Source organism: Protopterus annectens, chromosome 17.part0 (genome assembly GCF_019279795.1).
Source record: "Protopterus annectens isolate FY-2018-M chromosome 17.part0, PAN1.0, whole genome shotgun sequence".
NCBI lineage: Eukaryota > Metazoa > Chordata > Ceratodontiformes > Protopteridae > Protopterus > Protopterus annectens.
In genome coordinates, this window is record NC_056751.1 from 374437168 (window position 1) to 374458861 (window position 21694).

Consider the following 21694-nt stretch of genomic DNA (forward strand, 5'->3'; position numbering starts at 1 on the left):
CCTCCTGCCCCCTCTACCTTACCTATTTAACATACTTTTGCTTACCTGTGGGGACATAGCCACTTTTTTTTGCCAGTTTCTTCATTGTACACAGGCTGTCTAGTACCCTAGGGTTTAGTCTACATGCGAGTTTCTATTTTGACCCTCTTTAAACCTATAGAAGTACTAATGTATGCGGCAGTCCATTCTGAAGAGGGTACGTGTAGTTGTCATTTTTATACCCTGCGTCAGTTTGTGTCTCTAACAGAGGATGTCACACATACCCTCCTGGAGCAAAGACTTTAGTATCCTGACCAGATGTCTGCGCTGCAGGCAGCAGCCTCCCTACTGTAATGAGTACTGCAACATGGAAGAGAAGGACATCTAAGGTTATGGTAAGTTCTTACACAACTGTTCTTTACAACTGCATCCCTTAGACAGGGTGTACATAAGGATGTCTGAAACTTCCCCGTTGCTTTACCAGCTTCCAAAGCAGGAACAATACATCAGATTTTTTAAAAATCTTATTTTTAATTTTAATGTATGGAGAAGATAAATCTCCATGTATTAAGAATCATGAGTGGGTTGGTGATTGTAACACCGTATGGTGCATTCTTGACATGGACACTAAGATTCATCTCTCGAGCTTCACTTCTTGTTCTTTCGGCTGTTCCCGTTAGGGGTCGCCACAGCGGATAATCTGTTTCCATTTCTTCCTGTCCTCTGCATCATGCTCTTTCACACCAACCGCTTGCATGTCCTCTCTCACCACATTCATAAACCTTATCTTAGGCCTTCCTCTTTTCCTCTTACCTGGCAGCTCCATCCTTAGCATCCTTTTCCCAATATACCCAGCATCCCTCCTCAGCACACGTCCAAACCAATGCAATCTCGCCTCTCTTGCTTTGTCTCCAAACTGTCCAACCTGAGCTGACCCTCTAATATACTGATTCCTAATCCTGTCCATCCTAGTCACACCCAGTGCAAATTTTAACATCTTTAACTCTGCCACATCCAGCTCTGACTCCTGCCTTTTTGTCAATGCCACCGTCTCCAATCCGTATAACATAGCTGGTCTCACTACCCTCTTATAGACCCTCCCTTTCACTCTTACTGGTGTTCGTCTGTCACAAATCACTTCTGACACTCTTCTCCACCCATTCCACCCTGCCTGTACTCTCTTCTTCACCTCTCTTCCACACTCACCATTACTCTGAACTGTTGATCCCAAGTACTTAAACTCATCCACCTTTACCAACTCTACTCCCTGCATCCTCACCATTCTTCTACCCTCCCTCTCATTTATGCACATATATTCTGTTTTAGCCCTACTGACATTCATTCCTCTCCTCTCTAAAGTATATCTCCACCTCTCCAGGGTCTCCTTAACCTGGTCCCTACTCTCACTACATATCACAATGTCATCTGCAAACATTATAGTCCACGGGGCCTCCTGTCTGATCTCATCTGTCAACCTGTCCATCACCACTGCAAATAAGAAAGGGCTCAGAGCTGATCCTTGATGTAATCCCACCTCCACCTTAAACGTATCTGTCACAAGACACAATGCAACTCCTTCTGACCTTCTCTGTATTTCTCCAACAATACTCTGAGCAAACATTGCATCTGTAGTGCTTTTTCCTGGCATGAAACCATACTGCTGATCACTAATCATCACCTCCCTTCTTAACCTAGCTTCCACTACTCTTTCCCATAACTTCAAGCTGTGACTGATCAATTTTATCCCTCTGTAGTTACTGCAGCTCTGCACATCACCCTTATTCTTAAAGATAGGTACCAAAACACTTTTTCTCCACTCCTCAGGCATCCTCTGACTTTCCAAAATTTTATTAAACAATCTGGTTAAAAATTCCACTGCCATTTCTCCTAAGCACATCCATGCTTCCACTGGTATGTCATCTGGGCCAACAGCCTTTCCGTTCTTTATCCTCTTCATAGCTGTCCTTACTTCCTCCTTGCTAATCTGTTTCACTTCCTGATTCACTATCCCCACATCATCCAACCTTCTCTCTCTCTCTCATTCTCTTCATTCATCAGCCCTTCAAAGTACTTTCCATCTACTTAACACATTGTGAGTATGTTTCCCTCACTATCCTTTATCACCCTTACCTGCTGCACATCTTTTCCAGCTCTGTTCCTCTGTCTAGCCAACAGGTCTTTTTCTCCCTCATCCAATCTCTCATACAGCTCTCCATATGCCTTATCCTTTGCCTTCGCCACCTCTCTCTTTGCCATGTGCCTCATCTCCTTATACTCATGTCTACTTTCTCCATCTCATTGACAATCCCACTTCTTCTTCGCCAACCTCTTCCTCTGTATACTCTCCTGTACTTCCTCATTCCACCACCAGGTCTTTTTGTCCTCCTTCCTCTGTCCAGATGTCACACCAAGCACCTTTCTAGCAGTATCCCTTACTAGCAGCTATTCGGTAACTCTTCACTGCCTCCCAGTGCCCGTCTTAACTCTTCCCTGAACTCCACCTCACAATCACCTTTTTTAACTTCCACCATTTAATCCTTGGCACTGCTTTCACACTCCTCCTCCTCTTCTTGATCACCAATATCATCCTACAGACCACCATTCTATGCTGCTTAACTACACTTTCCCCTGTCACCACTTTACAGTCTCCAATTTCCTTCAGACTGCCCCTCCTACATAGGATATAATCCACATGTGTGTATCTTCCTCCACTCTTGTACGTCACCCTATGCTCCTCCCTCTTCTTAAAATACATATTCACCACAGCCGTGTCCATCCTTTTTGCAAAATCCACAATCATCTGACCTTCTGCATTAATCTGATTAACACCATACCTACCCATCACTTCCTCATCCTCTCTGTTCACTTCACCAACATGCCCATTGAAGTCCTCTCCAATCACTAGTCTCTCACCCTTGGGTACACTTACCACCACTTCATCCAACTCACTCCAAAATGTTTCTTTCTCATCCATCGTACACCCAACCTGTGGAGCATATGCACTAACAACATTCATCATTACACCATCAGTTTCAAGCTTTATAAACATCACTCTATCAGACACTCTCTTCACCTCCAAAACACACTTGGCATACTGTTCCTTTAGGATAACCCCTACCCCATTTCTCCTGCCATCCACACCATGATAGAACAATTTGAACCCACCTCCTATACACTTGGCCTTACTTCATTCCATCTGGTCTCTTGCACGCACAAAATATCAATCTTCCTTCTCTCCATCATATCAGCTAGCTCTCTCCCTATACCAGTCATACTGCCAACATTCAAAATTCCTACCCTCACTACTACACTCCTAACCTTCCTTCTCTATTCCTGCCTTTGGGCATGCCTTCCCCCTCCTCTTCTCCTTCGGCCAGTAGTAGCCCAATTTCCACCAGCACCATGTTGGCTAACAGTACTGGTGGCGGTCGTTGTTAACCCAGGCCTGGACTGATCCGGTATGGAAATATGAAATGTTCTCCACATAAGTCGTTTGGCAGAGGTTTTACACCGGATGCCCTTCCTGACGCAGCCCTCCCCATTTATCCGGGCTTGGGACCGGCACAAAGAAATGCACTGGCTTGTGCATCCCCAGTCAAGGTGAATTTTTTGACATCCATATCTCAAACACGTAATAAATTAGTTATGATAGTTACCCTGCTCATAATTCAATGTACTATAAATGTAAAAAAATGGGGTATCCTTGTTTTTTTTTTTTAATATTTAGGAAAGAGTGGAAGGGAATCAGGAGGAATAGAGCATGAGCAGATGCACATACGTATAACCCAGAGCAAAGGCTGAGGGGGGAGGTGCTGATAGAAAGTGGGGTCAGAGATGAGAAGCAAAGACAAGACAGAATGTGGAGAAATGGTGATTGGAAGGATTATACAAAAACTGGGGAAGGTGACTGACGTACATGGAAGAACACTATGGTAGGGTATAGGGAGGGATGAGGAGTGCCTGTCGAGCTGAAATGGTGTCGAACTCGTCCAGATATTAGTTGTCTGTGTAACTGACATCACAACTGGGCCCAATAACTGATGGCTCAGTGGTCAGAACATGCACTCGTGCAACTCAGATAGCTGCATTATCTCAGTTCAGTGGTTTACAACAGTTTATAATGGCCTGTATACCTCCTACTTGATGATCCAAAGGGACCCCCCCCCCAGTGCCATTCCCTGATGAGGAGCTTACACCCACCATTGGAAAATCAGCATCGGAAGACACGAGTGAACTCAAATGATCACCTCTTCCAGGACGATCTCTGTGGCCTTCCAGATAGGCTGGTTTGGAGACGGCTGGGAATCCGGCAGGTGCATGGTATGATGGCCCTGACATACTGCATCCTGCTCCATGGCTGAAACTGCAGAATAAATGAACATAAATGGAAAAAAAAAACTAAACAGTTAAGGGCAAGTAATAAAATGGAAATAAGAGCATGAGTACATGACAAAAACATCAGTGATCAGGAGGATGTGCTACCTTTACCTTTTTTCTTTCTTATTACATGTCCTGGAAGAACAGAAGAGTGGTCAGCAGTGCAATGGTAATAGAAATGCGTTGGGATAACCTGTGGTTAGACTGGGGGATAATGCTGGTGATATGACTAGATGTGCCCTGTGACTGCTAGTTGCAGTTTCATTGGTAAGCAGTGTGTGTGAGCAGTGTGCAATGAAACAGTGCAAAAATATGCAAATAAAATTTACATACTTAAGGGGGGGGGGTAACAGCAAATTTGCAGTTATATGCTGTGTGGCAAGTGCTGGGATACATGGTGCAGGTTGGTACCATATGATGTATAAAGCACTTCGACATTACCAGGAGTACACACTGGACATGTAATCCCTGTGGTAATACTGCACTTCAACATTATATATATATATATATATATATATATATATATATATATATATATAATGTGTGTGTGTGTGTGTGTGTGTATGACTCATGCAAGTAAAGCAAGAATATATGCAGTGCTTATAGCATTGCAAATCTGGCAGTACAGTGCTAAGCAGATGAAGAGTAATACGGTACTTGACACCTAGGCAGTGATGCCTGTCTCCTGTGGAGGTGATCCTTCTGTATCTCTTTGGAACCTGAAAGATGAAACATGGAAAATAAGCACAGTATATCAATAGACATCCCAAAGCTTCTAGATGAACATTACAGTCTAATTTTGTAAGACCAGTCGATGTGGAGTCAACTTACTGTTGCATTCTGGCTGTTTTTCTGTAATTTCTTCTATCAGTGGGGATGGTCAGGATTGTGCCCCCTTAGGTCATTGTAATCGTACCTCCACTGCTAGCCAGAGCAGGTGATGCTCATGGTGCCACTGCTTTGGCCAAGAAGTGTCAAGACATCCACCTTGTACTGGGTGGGGTTGTGCAAGTCTTTCTCCAGACTCGCATGGTGGTGTGTATGCATCAGTTGAATAGGTTCATAGGTAGGTACTAGGCTATTGGCCCTGGGGCCTGTATAAGCCTAGCCAAAAAGGTTCTCTGGCTTTTGCCACCTAAGAAAATTATTTTCCTGTGCCCCCATTATGCAGTGCCGCAGAAGTGATCCCCGGGGTGAATTTCCTATTTCCCATCCAGTCGTCAAGATTTTTCTTAGAGTGCCAATGAGGAGCTTTGTTGACATGAATGAGTAGTTTGTTCCAGAGTATGAGCAGTCTCTGGGACAGGAATCTATCCCTCCAGTATGTTCTGTTTATTGTGGTGACAAGATTTAGGTCCCTGGAGCGTGTGGTTCGGAGAGATTGGGATTTTTTTTTTTTTAAGTGTAGCATGTACAACAGCTCTGGGTTTGACTAAGCTTTGTATGTTAGGTAGAGATCGCCTCTGAATAGGCGATATGCGACGGAGTAGAGCTGGAGTTTTTTGAGACAGTCTGCGTATGGCATTTGTTTGAGGCCAGTAATCCTCTTAGTGAGGTATTTTTGTGGCCATTCTAATTGTTGTAGGTGTCTTGAGATGCATGCCAAATGGGGCATTGTACTCTATAATGGGTCTAATAAGGCATGAATAGAGAGGAACAATGACCTCCTTTTTTTTTTTTTTTTTTAGAGAAGAACCCTTTTGTGATGAGGTGTGCCAGGTAGAAGGATTTCCTGACTACTGTGGCGATGTGGTTATCAAAGGAGAGACTACTGTCCACCTGTATCACACTTTGTGTTTAGTGAGCTACTGCCTATGTAGTAGTTCATGGGTACCGAGTTTTTCCCAAAGGGGATGACAGTGCACTTCTTGGCATTGAGCTCAAGGCCATGACTTTGACACCAAGCATCTGTCTCTGTGAAGCCGTTTTGTAGAATGTCTACATCATTAGGTGATTCTATTATGGCTCCCAGTTTGCAGTCATCTACGAACTTTGTCAGCCAAAGACCTTCTGTGTTGGCCTGCACTTCGGAGAAGTAGATGCTGAACAGGAGAGAGGAGAGAACCCAGGACCGAACCCTGTGGTATTACACTCGTCACTGGTCTGAAGTCAGACTTGGAGTTGGCTACTTTTTCTGTGTGGTTTCTGCCAGTGAGCCAGTTGGCCACCCATCTTGTGACATAGGGATTTATGCCTAGTTTAGTGAGTTTAGCTATAATTCTAGTGTGAGGGATGGTATCAAAAGCCTTGATGAGGTCAAAATAGGCAATGTGCACTACCTTGCCCTCGTCTACAGCTCTAGTGACTGCTTCAAAGAAGTCAGTCAGGTTTAGTAGACATGATCTACCTTTTACGAACCCAAACTGAGTGGAGTCCAGGGTTTGGAGGTTGCCTATGTTTTTGTTGATAAGCTCCAAAATGATATGTTCCATGGCCTTGCAGACAAGGCTCATTAGGTTTATGGGGCGGTAGTTTCTGGGGTCCGTGGTGGCGCCCAATTTGTGAAGTGGGATAACAGTCACTGTGCGCCATTCAGTAGGCACACAGCCTGAGGTGAGGCTATGAGTGAACATGGTACTTAGATGGGGTGCCAGTTCGTTCTGTAGTTCATGCAGTATGCAGCCTGGGATGTTGTCTGGTCCCATGGATGCTGTTCTTGGCTTTGGAGAGTGCGGTCTTTACTTGTTCATCTGTGATTACAGGGGCTTTGCATTCTTCTGGTATTAAGATGGGCCCTTTGGAGGGTGAGAGGTGGTAAAGTTAGCACTGAACCTATCTACCAGGATGTTGGCAATGTCGGTTGGTTCTGTATGTTTAGTATTAGAATAGAAGTCCTTCTTTCACCATGTAGGTGTCCTTATAAATTCAGACCTAGAAGCTGTAGCCAGTTGCCAGGTTTGAAACCAGGAATGAAAGTGGTAGCTGAGCCATGTTGAAGCATGTTGTAGAAGCCATGTGACTGAATTGTGGTTAAAAACACTGCAGAGGTTGACTGTAACAGCTGTGGTAGGGTGTGCAGGCAGTCAGCAGTTGGGGATGCCAAATTACTATCTAAACTGTCTTTTGGGGTATGCTCAATAGCACGTAGACAGTGAGACTGATAATACACGGGGTGGGAAAGGGAAATGAGAGCAGATGAGGAACAGGTCAGTCCATCCCCAGCCAACTAATTGGAGTGTTGAATGACTAGCAGTGGATAGTAACACTGACAAGAGGGGATCTTTTGTAAAGAAACCCTCTGCTGTAGAGCTACAGCTGACATACACAGGTAAAGGGGGCTTGGGTGGGGGTGGTGCATCTGATAAATGGAGGAGCAAATGTGTTTCTATGGGGCATGCTTCTGTGTTGCTGAAGGCGCATAGGTCTGTAAAGAAAGACCACAGGCTGCATGTTACAGCACAGTCTGTTTCCATGTTATCACAACTGGACTGATTTTTGGGACATGACCTATGTTGCAGCTACAGTTGTGGCATGTGAGATAGACTGAGGAGAGGAGGAAAATAATGTACAGGTACTGACCATAGGTGTATGTTATTGTATATAATTAATAAAATTGCACTAAATTTGAGACACTTGTTGGGAAAGTTCATTTTGGCAGAATCAGAGGTGTTATTACAGGCACTGCATGCACATGCAGACGCAAACAGGGCTGACAGGAAATTAATGGGAGTCTGCTTGGCAGGGCCTCTTAACATATGTGAATGCCATCAGTGGCTGCAATAGAAATGCATTAGTAACTCTAGTGTAATTCTTCATGGCCACACAAAAGCTCATACCATTGCACTGAAGAGAATAGGCACAGAAGAAGGTCTGTTGCGACAGACTACTCTCACTCACTCAGAAGATTTTTTGGTGTCCCTGTCTAAGACGGTGGGAGGATACTTATACTTGATGGAGGCCTAGATGTGGGAGCTGGATTGGTTGTAACATAAATTGTCTTTCAAGGATATGCCATTTGTTACCATCATGTGCCACTATCAATGTCTGTTGGTGCACTAGGTTGAAGATGGTAAAAATTGCATCTCTGGTACCACAAAATGAACAAGAAAAAGTGCACCACGACTCCAAGTCCTCCGATAATCTCTTCCTTTATTAAAATCCAAATTGGGTTGAGCGCTTTCATCTCTCAAAGGGGACTTCATCAGAATAAAGTGCACAAGGTTAAAATCTCAATAAATATACCCTAGCAGCATATCATTGGATGGCAAAAAACAATCATAAAACTTGTACAGAACATGTGATTTACCAAATACATCTCTTTATAACTCTAATAGTGCCCCAAAAATTGTGTTTTTACTTTTTAGTTAATACACAATACACCTGTAAAGTCTACTTGCTCTTTTTTTCAAAATTGGTTTAAGAGAGAAAGTGTCATTGATTCCTGGGTGGGGGGGGGGGTTGTATCTCCCCCACAATGATATGTGGGCTGCAGGGAATGCAGCTTACACCACAGGTTACATATTTGTTTAGTCTGTATAATATGTTGCTTGCAGTCTTGTTTCTAGCACTGTGGTTTGTGATTGTTGCGTATCTTCTTTCAGATGTTGCTGTTTCTGCCTTCATATGTGGAACAGTCATTGGGTCAACCATGACAGTACATACACCAGTGACTGCTGGTGATGGTGGCATATTCGTGACACAGTCCGATAACACAGCACCACTGTCAGCAACGGTTACAGTGGAGGGCATGCACCGTACCATCCCCCATCACTTTTATGTCTGTAGCAGTTCTGGACCCTGTCTCTGTCTCCCCACTGGCTGTGCAGGGAGCAATCTGTTCCTGGCAGCCCTCCATGTGATGCACGGTCATTTGTTCATTCACCAGAAGTGGGCAGTGCTACTTTTGTGGAGAATGAAAACAGCATGATGGTGCGGCATGCTGCTTTGACAGTTCCATGACTGCTGCTCAGTGACTGCCCTAGAGGCCACACTGGACACAGATCAGTGGATGTGTAGGTCTGTAATTATGCACAAATAAATGCCACCAGTGGAAATAGTTATTACTACATGACACACCTAAGCCACCTGGAAGTGTAAGTATTGGCTCTATATGATGGTCACCATTGATGTGACACTCGGCCCGCTGTTCAAAATTGGGAAAAGGGTGATGTAGGGATACCTGATAATATGTACATAGATGTCTGAAAATGTTGCAGGTCCTTGAAGTATAAAGACAGGAAGCCTCCCCTCCTGGATATTGGAGGGCCTTTTTTAGATGATGTAGCCATTATGGGTAGCATGGAGCTACAGCCATGGCCATAGCCCTGTGTGTGGTATTGCTCCACTGTCTCCATGGGGATATGCACCAAAGGTCAGGTAGTTTGTGGTCACAGAATAACACTGATGATTTGTCTTTAGTGTCCCAAATGGACCACCCTCAAAAATGCAGCTTCCACAGCAGTCCTCTGCATCACGTAGGCATTCACAGTCCAAAAATTCCATCTTATCCTTGCCAGCACATGTTGATGCTGGTGCCGTTCCACAAAGGGGTTGCCATAGTGGATGTCCTTTCTGCACCATACCTACCTGTGTGCCTGCAGTTGTCTCATCCATGCTGATAGTGTTCTACCATCTGCTGCAACTGTGTCCCCCCTGCACTAGTGCTCTGCTGTCTCCCTGCTGTGTACCCCAGTAACTCTTCCAGCTCCTAGTCCATCCTCCTTTCACCTCTGTAGCCACTGCTGATCCCCTTCACTGTACCCCACCCCAGTCTGTGCAAGTAACTGTGTCATGCCTGTCCCTGTGTTATGTGAGTTGGGGTAAAGTCTGACGCACAGACTGGCTAGTTAGTATACTGTACTGCACTGCATAGCCTGGATATAGAACTGCATGTATCAGTTTTATACTTTCTTTATTTTGGACTGTTGTGGACAAGATGTCTTTTTGCCAGTGCTGGGGTATCCTTTGTGTGCCTCACCCATCAACTGTGGCTCTCTGCAATCCACTCTTGCAATAGCTCTTCACCACCTACAACTTCTGCTGCTAGTTCTGGTCCATCAGGTAGTGTGGCAAAACTGTGCTTTAGCTACTTGTGTAACACCATGTTCTACAACTGTACAACACTGCACATATTGCATGTAATTTGCTGCAGGTCTGTTGAGCAAACTGTAATGCACTACTATTGTTCCATAGAAAATGGAAACTGACCTTCAAGACTCTGAGCAGGTGCTTGAGATGGTGCACTGTTGTACATCTGATTCATGCTATGCGGGTTGTGTATAGTTGTCATGAGCTGTTACTGCAGAGTGCATCAGGCATCACCTGCATCATGACGGTAGACAGCATTCAGCACACTTGTTGGCTTGTTTGTACAACCTGCTAATGATGTTGAGGTAGATGTTTTTGTGTGAAATAAATCTGCATAAATTGGTAATACAGGTCATACGTGTATCAAATATGGGACTTGTGGGAACTGCCTACATGGTGCAAACATACATTGTAAGTAGTACCCTGTGCATTGCACACATTAACAGTTGGAGTGAAAACTACCAGTATGTCAACCAGAGAGTTATGTGGACTAGCCAGGGCGTTCATGGTGATGAGGGTGTAGTCACTGGTTCCTATGACTTCAGCAAGTCTATTTCATAAAATGTTTGCATTGTGCTGTTTCTCTGCCCTCTGCAATCCTAAGGAATTACTTGTGATTTTCCATATGCTGCAACATGGCACGAAGGAACTGGTGTACTTGAGAGGCAAATGCTGGTGAAATGCCGAGTTTGTCTCCTGTTGGCTGCTTGAAGGTCCCTTTAGAAATGATGATTAATGGTGCATTTATGTTTATCCACAGGAGTGGGTATTCCACACATGCCACACAGTTTCATGTGAGGACACAACATGTTAATCTCTGGTATGGTGTCTGTCCATAACATTTGACTAGATTCCTGTTGTAGAGGTGATGATATGTCAGTATTTACAGCACAGATGGTGACAAAGACGTGTATCATTGGAGACACTGGCTGCAAGAGCTGCTTCTAACAAATGCTACATGGCTAATACTGATGCAGCTTTGAAATATTATCGTGGTATTATGTAAATATGCTACCAAAGTAGGCTTGTTACACTATTTTTATGGTTCTGAATCTTGCTGACATGTTTTTATCTTCATTTGCATTTGCAGATAATGTCATTTCCATAATGTCACTCAAATGCATATCTTTATAAGGTAATTTGCATGTGATGCTGACTGCAGTTTTTCTGGGTAGCATGATTTGTGTTACATTGTTTCTGAGTCACAGAAGCTCTGTTGTCTCTAATTGTACTGCTTCTTGTAATGCAGTGTGCTAACTTGTTTTTTTTTAATTCCAGGTGTGTGTATTGATTTATCATTACATTACTATAACATTCTTAAATAATAATTCTCCTGCTGAATTTTTGGGTCATTAGCTTTGTTTGAACCACACGTCTCTAATTTAGACTTCTGTTGTGACAAAAATGTCTAGTGAAACTGCTGTCAGGAATTTATGCATAATAATTTATCATTGCATTAGAGTTAAATTTCTACTGGGAATTTATTTTTTGGGCCTTGTATTTATATTTGAGCCATCTCATATTTTTCTGAGAAATTTACTGTAAATTTTCTTACAGCTTCAAATGTACAGACCCATATTCTAGCTAACGTGAGAAGGCTTAGATTATCTCTTGAATGGCCTGTTTATCACTCTGTTCATAACATTTATTTGTCATTTTTTCCAGTTTTCAAACAGTGTATTATGCCATTACCTTGTGCTTATGAACTTAGAAAGGCAAATACTTCTAAGCAAACTTTTGTCAATTTCAATTTTTACAAGAATCGTAAAAAAAATTGTGCAGACTGGTGCAAGAAAAAGTAGTTAAAATGAACTGGGATTTTGTCGACTGTGTTTAAACTGGTGTGTGAACTGTAAAGCATATACCCAACTTTGTCATTAATGTTTAAGGATGACACAGAAGGGAATGGAAAAGCAACTATCAGTTTGAAGTAACGGCCAGTAGAAATCTTTTGTTCTTACTATTTGTATGAATTTAATCAAAATAGGTTATCTCCAAAGAGACCAGTCACCTGTGGAGTTCCCCAGGGTTCTGCACTGGGACCTCTCCTGTTTTTTTTTTTTTTTTTTTTTTTTTTAAGTAAAAGCCAAAGCCAGAGAACTCTGGCTGACTAAGTTTGCAGATGACTGCAAGATAGGGAGTGGTCATTGAATCCCCAAATGACTTTGGCCATCGTGCAGGAAGGTTTGTCCCAAATAACCAGTCTCAGTCTATGATTTTGGCACCAAATACCAAAAAATGTGTTGTTGTATCCTTTAGGAAGCCATCTACCCCAGGGAACTACTACGTTGTCAATATGCTCCTAAGAGTTGGCCCAGTTGTTTGGGATTTGGGAAACTTGTGTGGACAGTGACTTAACTTTAGACTAACACGTGTCTGTTGTAAGAAGGACCTTCTATATTATAAACAAGGGGATTGTGTCTTGAATCCAAGGATGTCATCGTCCCCTTTTACTCAACCCTCCTTAGATCAGTCATCGAATATAATATATACTTTGGCATGTATGCAATGCCTAAACAACATGTCCTACATGAACCAACACAAAGCCTGTCACTGTATGAGGTATTGTTCAGACATCTAAAAGATGACTTTTGTCTGGCATACAAGGAATCCTCCAACCCATTACTGATGGATTTACTGCACATTAGCAAGTCAAATGGCATCAGAAATACTCTGTCTAGGGATCTCAACTTATTCTCCAACATCAACAGAATTATTTGGAGGGACAGGTATATCTCACAGAGACTCTCCATCCACATAAAACAAAGCTCATCTTTGTCCATATGGAAGAGCAAGTTAGATCTGTGGGTAGGAAACAGAACATTTACCCCTGAACTTAACCTCATATTACTGATGGACATAGGCACCTGCTAAATGCTTTATCCCATGGATGGTTGCCCTCAAATTATCAGTGGTATGATTACATTTATTCTCATGAGGAGTAATATGTAAATGTGATAGTGTTCAATCTCGCCGTTTGTTCTTACACATGGGTTCGGAGCCGATCCTCGGCTCCGTGTCGGCCGCTTGCAAGCTCTGCATCGAGAAGAAGCTCGAGACAATCTAATACCCACAATCCCCCTCTGCCTTTACCTCAGATCTAGTTTGCCGCTGCTGCGTTCGCATCACTGGGATCTAGCTCGAGCAACTTAAGATAAGATATAACTTTATTTTTGTTATATTTGAAAAAAATTGTTCTAAAAGTACCTTTTGGTAGACATAGTGTATGTGTGTGTGTTAGGTAGAAATTCTCGGTACCGTTAAGTTTAATTAAACTGGTTAGAGTTTTTCGGGGCTTTCCACCCCTTACTTAAATTTGACAACTGGACTGACTTTTATATCGGATTTGACTTTTTTCTATTGGATTTGTCTCTCTACTGGACTTGACTTTTTCTCTTACCTGTAAGATGTCTGAGAAAATTAAATCAGGCTTTAAACGTTGCCAGTGTGGCCAAAAAATGTCAGTTACTGACAACCATAGTTCCTGTGTCTACTGCCGTGGCCCTCTCCACTTACAAGAGGACTGTTCAATTTGTCACTCTTTTAGTGGGAGGGTCATGACAGATAGGCGCAGGAAACTCATGGACAGGGGGTTATTAAAACCTTCCTTTCAGGAGGCTCTGGATGCTTCAGACCAGGCATCCAAATCCTCGAAGGAATCGAAGACGTCGGAGCCCAAGTCATCGGCTCCGAGCTCTTCGAGTAAAGTTAGATCACCGGTTCCACAGACTTCGGGGCCGAGTGTTCAACTGGTGTCGGTTCCTGAGCCTCGAGTCTTGGAACCGGTGATGGAGCTCCCTCCCTCGACTCTATTGAGGTCGGCTCCGCCTTCAGTTCCTTCGACCCGTTCTTCTTCGAAGCTCTTCGATGTCGATGTGGATCGTGTGGTGCAGAAGTTATTGGAGCATTCGGCCCTATCCAAACTTATTTCGGTTTCCACCCAGTTGGTGTCGAAACTTGAAGGCCTCCCATTGTCTCCATCCATTCCTCCTCCGAGACCTGTCCAGTCTTTGGAGCCGAAAAAGGTTGATCTTCTGATTGTGGAGCCCTCGGGTCCAGAACCATCCTTTTCTCGGTCTGTTCCTCTCACCTCGACTCCGTCGGACCCGGTACCGGAGTCTCGGAGCCGACGATCTGTCCTTGGTTCCGGGGCCGAGAGTCGAACCGACGTTTCGGTTCCGACTCTTCCTCGGGCCTCGGCGGATCGATTCGGCTCCGTCCTCGGGTCGATGCCTTCGTGCCTGTCTCGGGATTCTTCCCATTTCTTCGGAACCGGGAGATTCTTCGACTCGGGACCCGGGGGCTTTCGATCTCATGAGGAAGGTGTTGTCTACCCAGACAACCACATCAGTAGAGGCAACCTCTCCTTCCCATAAAGGGCCGTTATCCTCCTCTGCACCCACGGCCACATCCAAGCGTCGAGCACCGGTGTCTCAGCCACCCCTGGAGGGTGCCCCCTCTTCCTCGGAGGCTTCTTCGGATGCTCCCCACGAAGAAGTCCCTAGGAAAAGATTGTGTAAGAGGAGACACTTAGATTCTCCACAGGAATCTTTAACATCCGATACTGACTTGGATGAGTCAGAAGGGTCCCCAAAGTCACCTACGGAAGATGTCTCCTTTTCTGACATCTTGGAGATTCTTAAGCAGAGAGGTGATTGGCAGTCCCTCCCCCCTTCTGAGGATGAGTCAGTACTGCTGAAGGCATTTGGTGCTCGCCCTTCCTCCTCCTGGGTCACTCCGCCTTCGATGAATTAATGGAACTTATTGCTCAAGGGCGTGGGAGGCTCCTGACACAGTGGAACCAGTCCCTAGGAAACCCAGTAAGTATATCACTGCACCCCAGGACAAGACTTACTTGACAAAAGGAGTTCCAGTGGACGCTATGGTGGTGGCAGCGGCCACGAAAAAGGAGATGTCGGAATCTTCCTCATCTGTCCATCCCCCTAATAAAGATTCTAGGACGATGGACAGGTATGGGAAGCGCATTTTTAGTTCAGCGGCTTTTTCCATGCGATCCCTGAACTATTTGACCCACTTTACACGATTACAGAGGGATCTAGTCAAAGAATTGGGAGATACCCTCCAGGGTACTACAGATGCTGCTGTCTCAGAAAAAGTGACAGCGCAACTTAATACCCTTACATCTATTGTGAACTCATCCATGAGGCTGATATCCTACGCAGCCGAAGGTTCGAGTAGGGCAGCAGCTTCAGCGATTGCTCTTCGCAGACAATCCTGGATGCGCTTATGTTCATTTGCGGAAGCCTTCAAGTCTTCCTTTACTAACGCCCCATTTGACGGTGCCACTCTTTTTGGCCCCAAAGTAAAGGAGACCCTTACCCGGTGTGAACAGGAGGGAAAGACTCTGTCTGCTGTCGGAGTCCGTTTTTCCACCCCAACCAGACCGTACCCCAAAGGGCAACGTGGTGGAAAATGTGGTTTCGAAAACCCCAAGGATCTTTCCCAGGCACACAGGGTGATGCCCCTTCTAGAGGCAGAGGAGGGGGCAGAGGTGGAAGACGCCGCCCTGGCGGCAGAGGGGGTCCGCAGAATCAAGGTGACAGGGATACACTCCCTGGTAAACCTTTCCAGCACTCCTGAGAGGAGGCCCGACTGTCCTGCTCTGGAGGCAGTCGGGGGTCGCTTAGTTTTATACCCTCAGGCCTGGCAAAACATAACTACAGACAAGTGGGTAAAAAGCGTGGTTACCAGAGGTTACAATATACCATTTCTATCCTATCCCATTCCAAAGAAAAGACTCCCAGATGTACCGCCCCATCTGCGAGAGCCAGCAGCTATAGAAATTTCAAAGCTGCTAGAAAAAAGAGTCATCCAACCAGTCCCAGCGGACAAGAGAGGATTCGGGACTTACTCAAGGTTCTTTTTAGTTCCAAAGAAAACAGGGGACTGGAGGCCCATTCTGGACCTAAGCGACCTCAATACCTTCGTCAAGAAAGAAAAGTTCAGAATGGTCACGCTTCAATCGATCCTTCCATTCTTACGGAAGGACGACTGGATGTGCTCAATAGATCTGAAGGATGCATACTACCACATCAAAATGGCCAGGGCATCCAGGGATCATTTGCGCTTCCGGCTGGGGCCAGTCACTTTCAGTTTCGAGCCCTGCCCTTTGGTCTGACCTCAGCCCCAGGGTCTTCACCAAATGCATGGCAGTGGTAGCGTCTCACTTGAGACGCCTAGGATTCCAGGTGTTTCCATATCTGGACGACTGGCTCCTTTCTGCCACCACCCAGCGTCAACTGGTACAGGCCAGAGATTACACTCTTCAACTGTGTACTCATCTAGGAATTTCCGTAAACTTCGGAAAATCCTTACTACAGCCATCACAGCGTATCTTATTCATAGGAGCGCAATTAGATACACATCAGTTAATTCTAAGACTTCCTCCAGAAAGGATACTTTCACTTCAGACTCACATACGTCTTCTTCTCTTGTCCAGAAAATCCCCAGCAAAACTGGTACTGAAGGTTTTGGGACTCATGTCAGCTTCTCTTATTGCAATACCCTTGGGAAGACTGCACATGAGAGTCCTACAATGGCTACTGTTTGCACAATGGTCGTTCCAACAACTACCTCTAACACACGAGATTCTTATAACGAACACTTGCAAAACACACCTAAACTGGTGGCTTCAGACTTGCAACTTTTCCAAGGGGAGAACATTTGTGCTACCCATGCCTACAGCTACGGTGACCACGGACGCTTCCCTGATAGGGTGGGGGGGCATCTTTCAGGGACAGACAGTCCAAGGCGAATGGACCAATTTAGAGTACAATCTGCACATCAATGTTCTAGAGTTGAGGGCAGTGTTTCTAGCGTTGCAACACTTTGCTCCCCTTCTTCCTCTGGGAACTATTGCAGTTCAGACGGACAACATGTCGGTAGTCTGGTACATAAACAAGCAAGGGGGAACCAAGTCCTATCAGCTATGCAGAGAGGCCATGAGAATCTGGCAATGGGCGGAGTCCACGGGTCGCTTTCTAATAGCAACGCACATCCCGGGGTCATCCAACGTCATAGCCGACAGGCTGAGCAGAGCAATACTGTTACCGCACGAGTGGTCCCTAAAACAGTCAGTTGCGACAAAGATTTTTCGCACGTGGGGCCAGCCTTCCTGCGATCTGTTTGCGTCTCCAATAAACGCCAAATGCAGGAGCTACTTTGCCCTATTACCCCCTCCAGGGGAAGTCCCCAGGGGCGCACTGATTCACGATTGGCCCCCGGGACTCCTGTACGCATTTCCTCCCTTCCCCCTGATCTCAAAGTTTCTCCAGAAAGCCAACAACCTACACAGGACAATAATCCTCATTGCCCCATTCTGGTCTCGTCAAATTTGGTTCCCCTTCCTCATGACACACTGCATTCGGGGACCCTGGATCCTGGACCCAGAGCCAGATCTATTGACTCACTCGTCAGGGGCTCCCCACCCCTCGCTCTTGTCCCTCCATCTAGCAGCTTGGCTGCTCCAATTCCCAACTTAGCCAGGTCTGATCTTCTTTCGCCTGCAGTTCAGAATATATTAGTGGCTTCTCATAAAGCTTCTACTACTAAAACGTATACTAGTAAATGGAAGCGCTTTGTATTCTGGGCGAATACACAGCAAGTGGACCCTGTTATAGCTCCTTTGAATAAAATATTAGAGTTTTTAACAGACTTGTTCCATCAGGGTGCTTCTCCTGCCACATTAAGAGTTCAATTGGCTGCCATTTCTAATTTTCATGTGGAAGAATGTGGGGCTCCTGTTATGGCCCACAGACTTTGTAAAGCCTTTTTAAAAGGGGCTTTTCATTTTAGACCACCAATTAGATCTCCTACGTCACCTTGGAGTCTAAACTTATTATTATCTAAGTTAATGCTGCCCCCCTTTGAACCAGCCTCCTCTTGCCCATTGAAATTTTTGTCATGGAAGACTCTCTTTTTGGTAGCCATTACATCCGCTAGGCGAGTATCTGAACTTCAGGCTCTCTCCATTAAGCACCCTTATCTGATCTTTCACTCTGACAGAGTTTCTCTTCGCACTAATTCATCCTTCCTTCCTAAAGTTTGCTCTATTAACAATATTAATCAGTCCATTGAATTACCCACTTTCTTCAAGAATCACTCCAATAAAATGGAGTATATGTTGCACAAATTAGATGTCCACAGACAACTAAGGTTTTACTTGGATAGAACAAAAGATCACAGAAAATCTGATCAACTTTTTGTAGCCTTTGCTGATAACAGGAAAGGAGTAGCGGTTACCAAAAGAACTCTTTCTAAGTGGTTAACTGATTGTATCATCTATGTCTATGATTCTTCAGATCAAACTCTTTTGCACAAACCCAAAGGACATTCCACAAGGTCAGTGTCTACATCCCTGGCTCATGCAGCTCGCCTACCACTAGACGCTATTTGTGCGGCTGCTACTTGGTCTAAACCACATACATTCATTTCTCATTATAAGGTAGACAAGGTTTCTAGGGACAGGGCAACCTTTGGTTCCACTGTGCTCAAGAACGCCCTTCCGTGAGTTCCTCAGGAGCAAGGAGCTAGGACGCTACCCATGTGTAAGAACAAGCGAGATTGAACACTATCACATATAGAAGTTATGTCCTTACCATAACGTTCCATGTGGAGTGTTCATCTCGCCTTTGTTCTTACATTCCCACCCTCCCACCCTTAGGAAGAACGTTCAGTTTGGTGCCTGGTCTGGGGCATTCTGCTTCTGCATTGCAGTTGTTGTGTATATAGTTGACATGTATATATATGTGTATATATATATATATATATATATATATATATATATATATATATATATAGACTCTTAGTTTCTGTGCATATGTGATATTGGCATGAGTGTGCTCTCTCTGACTACTGGTTTGCTTGCAAACTAGATCTGAGGTAAAGGCAGAGGGGGATTGTGGGTATTAGGTTGTCTCGAGCTTCTTCTCGATGCAGAGCTTGCAAGCGGCCGACACGGAGCCGAGGATCGGCTCCGAACCCATGTGTAAGAACAAAGGCGAGATGAACACTCCACATGGAACGTTATGGTAAGGACATAACTTCTATTTATCGACAATAGGATGAGTAAGGCCAATCTATAACCAGATGGGGATACGTTATTTCAAGCATAAAAAGGGAAATTGGCTAGACTTAAGATGGCCTGCAAGGACAGCTAGCCTAGCACTTGCCTATGAAACTATAAAAATCTCGATATAAACTTCATGTTGTACTACAAAACAGTGTGAAGTGGAAAGTCTTATCATTGACTGCTGTATATGTAAGTATATTAAATTAACCAAGTACTAAGATATGAAGGCTTTACAGTGTAACAAGGATAAAGCCGGACAGAAAGAAGTTAAAGTTAATATAATGTTGTAATCCTGGGCTGCTGAGTAGGGGGTGGGTGTTAAAGTGTATTGATCATGTTGTATGTAAAATTAGCATATTTTCCTATTTTTACAGACATTTGTGTCCAGTGTCCTTGGGTTATGCTATGGACAGTATTTTTAATTAAGTTTGAAAAATGAGGCAAAATACTGAAGGCTGTGGCATATGGTAAGCTTGTAGCATTTGCAAAGTTATTAGCTACTTTGTCTCCATCAGCTGATACCATCATTGGGAAATTAGAAGTCTGTAGGTGCAGCTAGTTGGCCATGGTAATTCTGAAGTGTGTTCCAAGTGAGTTTGACAAAGATTCTTTTATACATCTGCAAAGTTACTAGCTGATTTCCTCCTCACTGCTAGTGAGAGAGAAAGATAGTGTCCTCTTTACTCAGTCTCATACAAACTGCTCAGAGGTGACCTGTGTCTGGCATACAAGGCCATCTCAGCCCCAGCCTTGATGGAGTTACTGCATATTTGCAAGTCAAACTCCATTCACACATCCCGCATGCAAGGCCTCAGTCTGATCTGTGACATTAATAGAACTTGTTGGCAGGATAGATTTGTGTCCCAACGACTTCCCTGTCTGTGGAATAGACTTCCTCTCCATGTCAAGCAGAGCACCTTACTAGCCCTCTTTAAGAGGAACCTGGACGACTGAATGGGAAACAGAAAATATACCCTTGGGATCCCACCTGTGTCCCTGGTGGACACGGAAAACAGGTTCTTACTTTGTGGGAACATGAGTGAAATTCTTGGCTAGGCTTATAAGGGCCTACAAGCTAAGAGCCTAGTATCATCCTATGAACCTATATACGTATAGCTAGATCTGTAAAATGCTGCAACACTTGTCCCTTCCCTTCTTGACACTACAGTGATCCTTCCTGTATTAATAGGGTTGGAACATATGATGCATTTGTGGTGTTTTGTAATTACTGTACAAAATAATTATTCTTGTATTATTTATGTTACTGTTACTTTGTATTGGAATGTCACTGTAATCAAATTTTGTCCTTATTTGCTAGATTGAGTTGTGGCTGGAAAGAGTTTTTTGACCAGCTTAACTTCTTATCCATTAATGAATGTAGAATAAAAGTGTATATATAATGTTTGTGTACATATATTTATATACATATATGTATACACATATTTATATATTTAAAATATTAAATGTATCCTTGTAGGATGTATAGACTTACATAGCTGCACAACACTTTTTTTACCTAAGCAGTTGTGATTTAACAGTTCTATTTGTTTGTTTCTCATTTGTTTTCAGGGGTATCATTGCAAGCATCTTGGTGTTCTTGTGTTTTGGTGTTACCCAGGCTAAAGATGGACCATTTTCCAGACCTCACCCAGGTACAGTACCATTATCTGTTAAGAATAATTGAGATGTGATATGGAAATATGCAATGCTGATTTCACATATTTAAGGTCCCCTTAACCCCTTCACTAAAATGTTGCTCCAGTACTTTTTTGGATGCAGTATTATCTCCTCCTCTGATCTCTTTTTATTCCTGGCAGTGTACCTCTTTTGTTCTGTCTCAGGAGGTCAGAGCTGTGAAAGGATTTTTTTATTTACTGCTAGAAGTTAAATATGGAGAACTGCCATAGTTTCAAGATAACAGCCTTGCAGCGATGCTGCATGTGCTTCCCATTACGCTTTCTTGTGACAGCCGAGCATATTCCCACCCCTTCTGTTTGCTTTCAAGTACATTTTGGGAGCACCATCCTCAAACCATCTGTAAAAGTCGCTCCAGTATTGGCAAAACCCCAGACCCACTCAGAAAACAAGAACCGACTGTAGGTCAGTTAGTACATCCCATCCCTCCCCTGCAGAGCAAACTTTTCAAGTGACTAGGCCTACTACTTGAGCTCAGATCTGTTTGCTCACAGTCAGGGCCCCAACCATTTGGACTTTGGAGCT

General features: G+C 44.1%; 1 protein-coding gene across 1 annotated transcript in view; it reads left to right on the plus strand.

The window, feature by feature from the left end:
• The window catches only part of PTDSS2 (phosphatidylserine synthase 2), a 1400831-nt gene that overhangs the window by 415364 nt on the left and 963773 nt on the right, over positions 1–21694 (plus strand). Inside the window, exon 5 of the mRNA XM_044059082.1 lies at positions 21044–21126. Coding sequence (XP_043915017.1) covers positions 21044–21126 — 83 coding nt within the window. The remainder of the gene's footprint in view (positions 1–21043; positions 21127–21694) is intronic.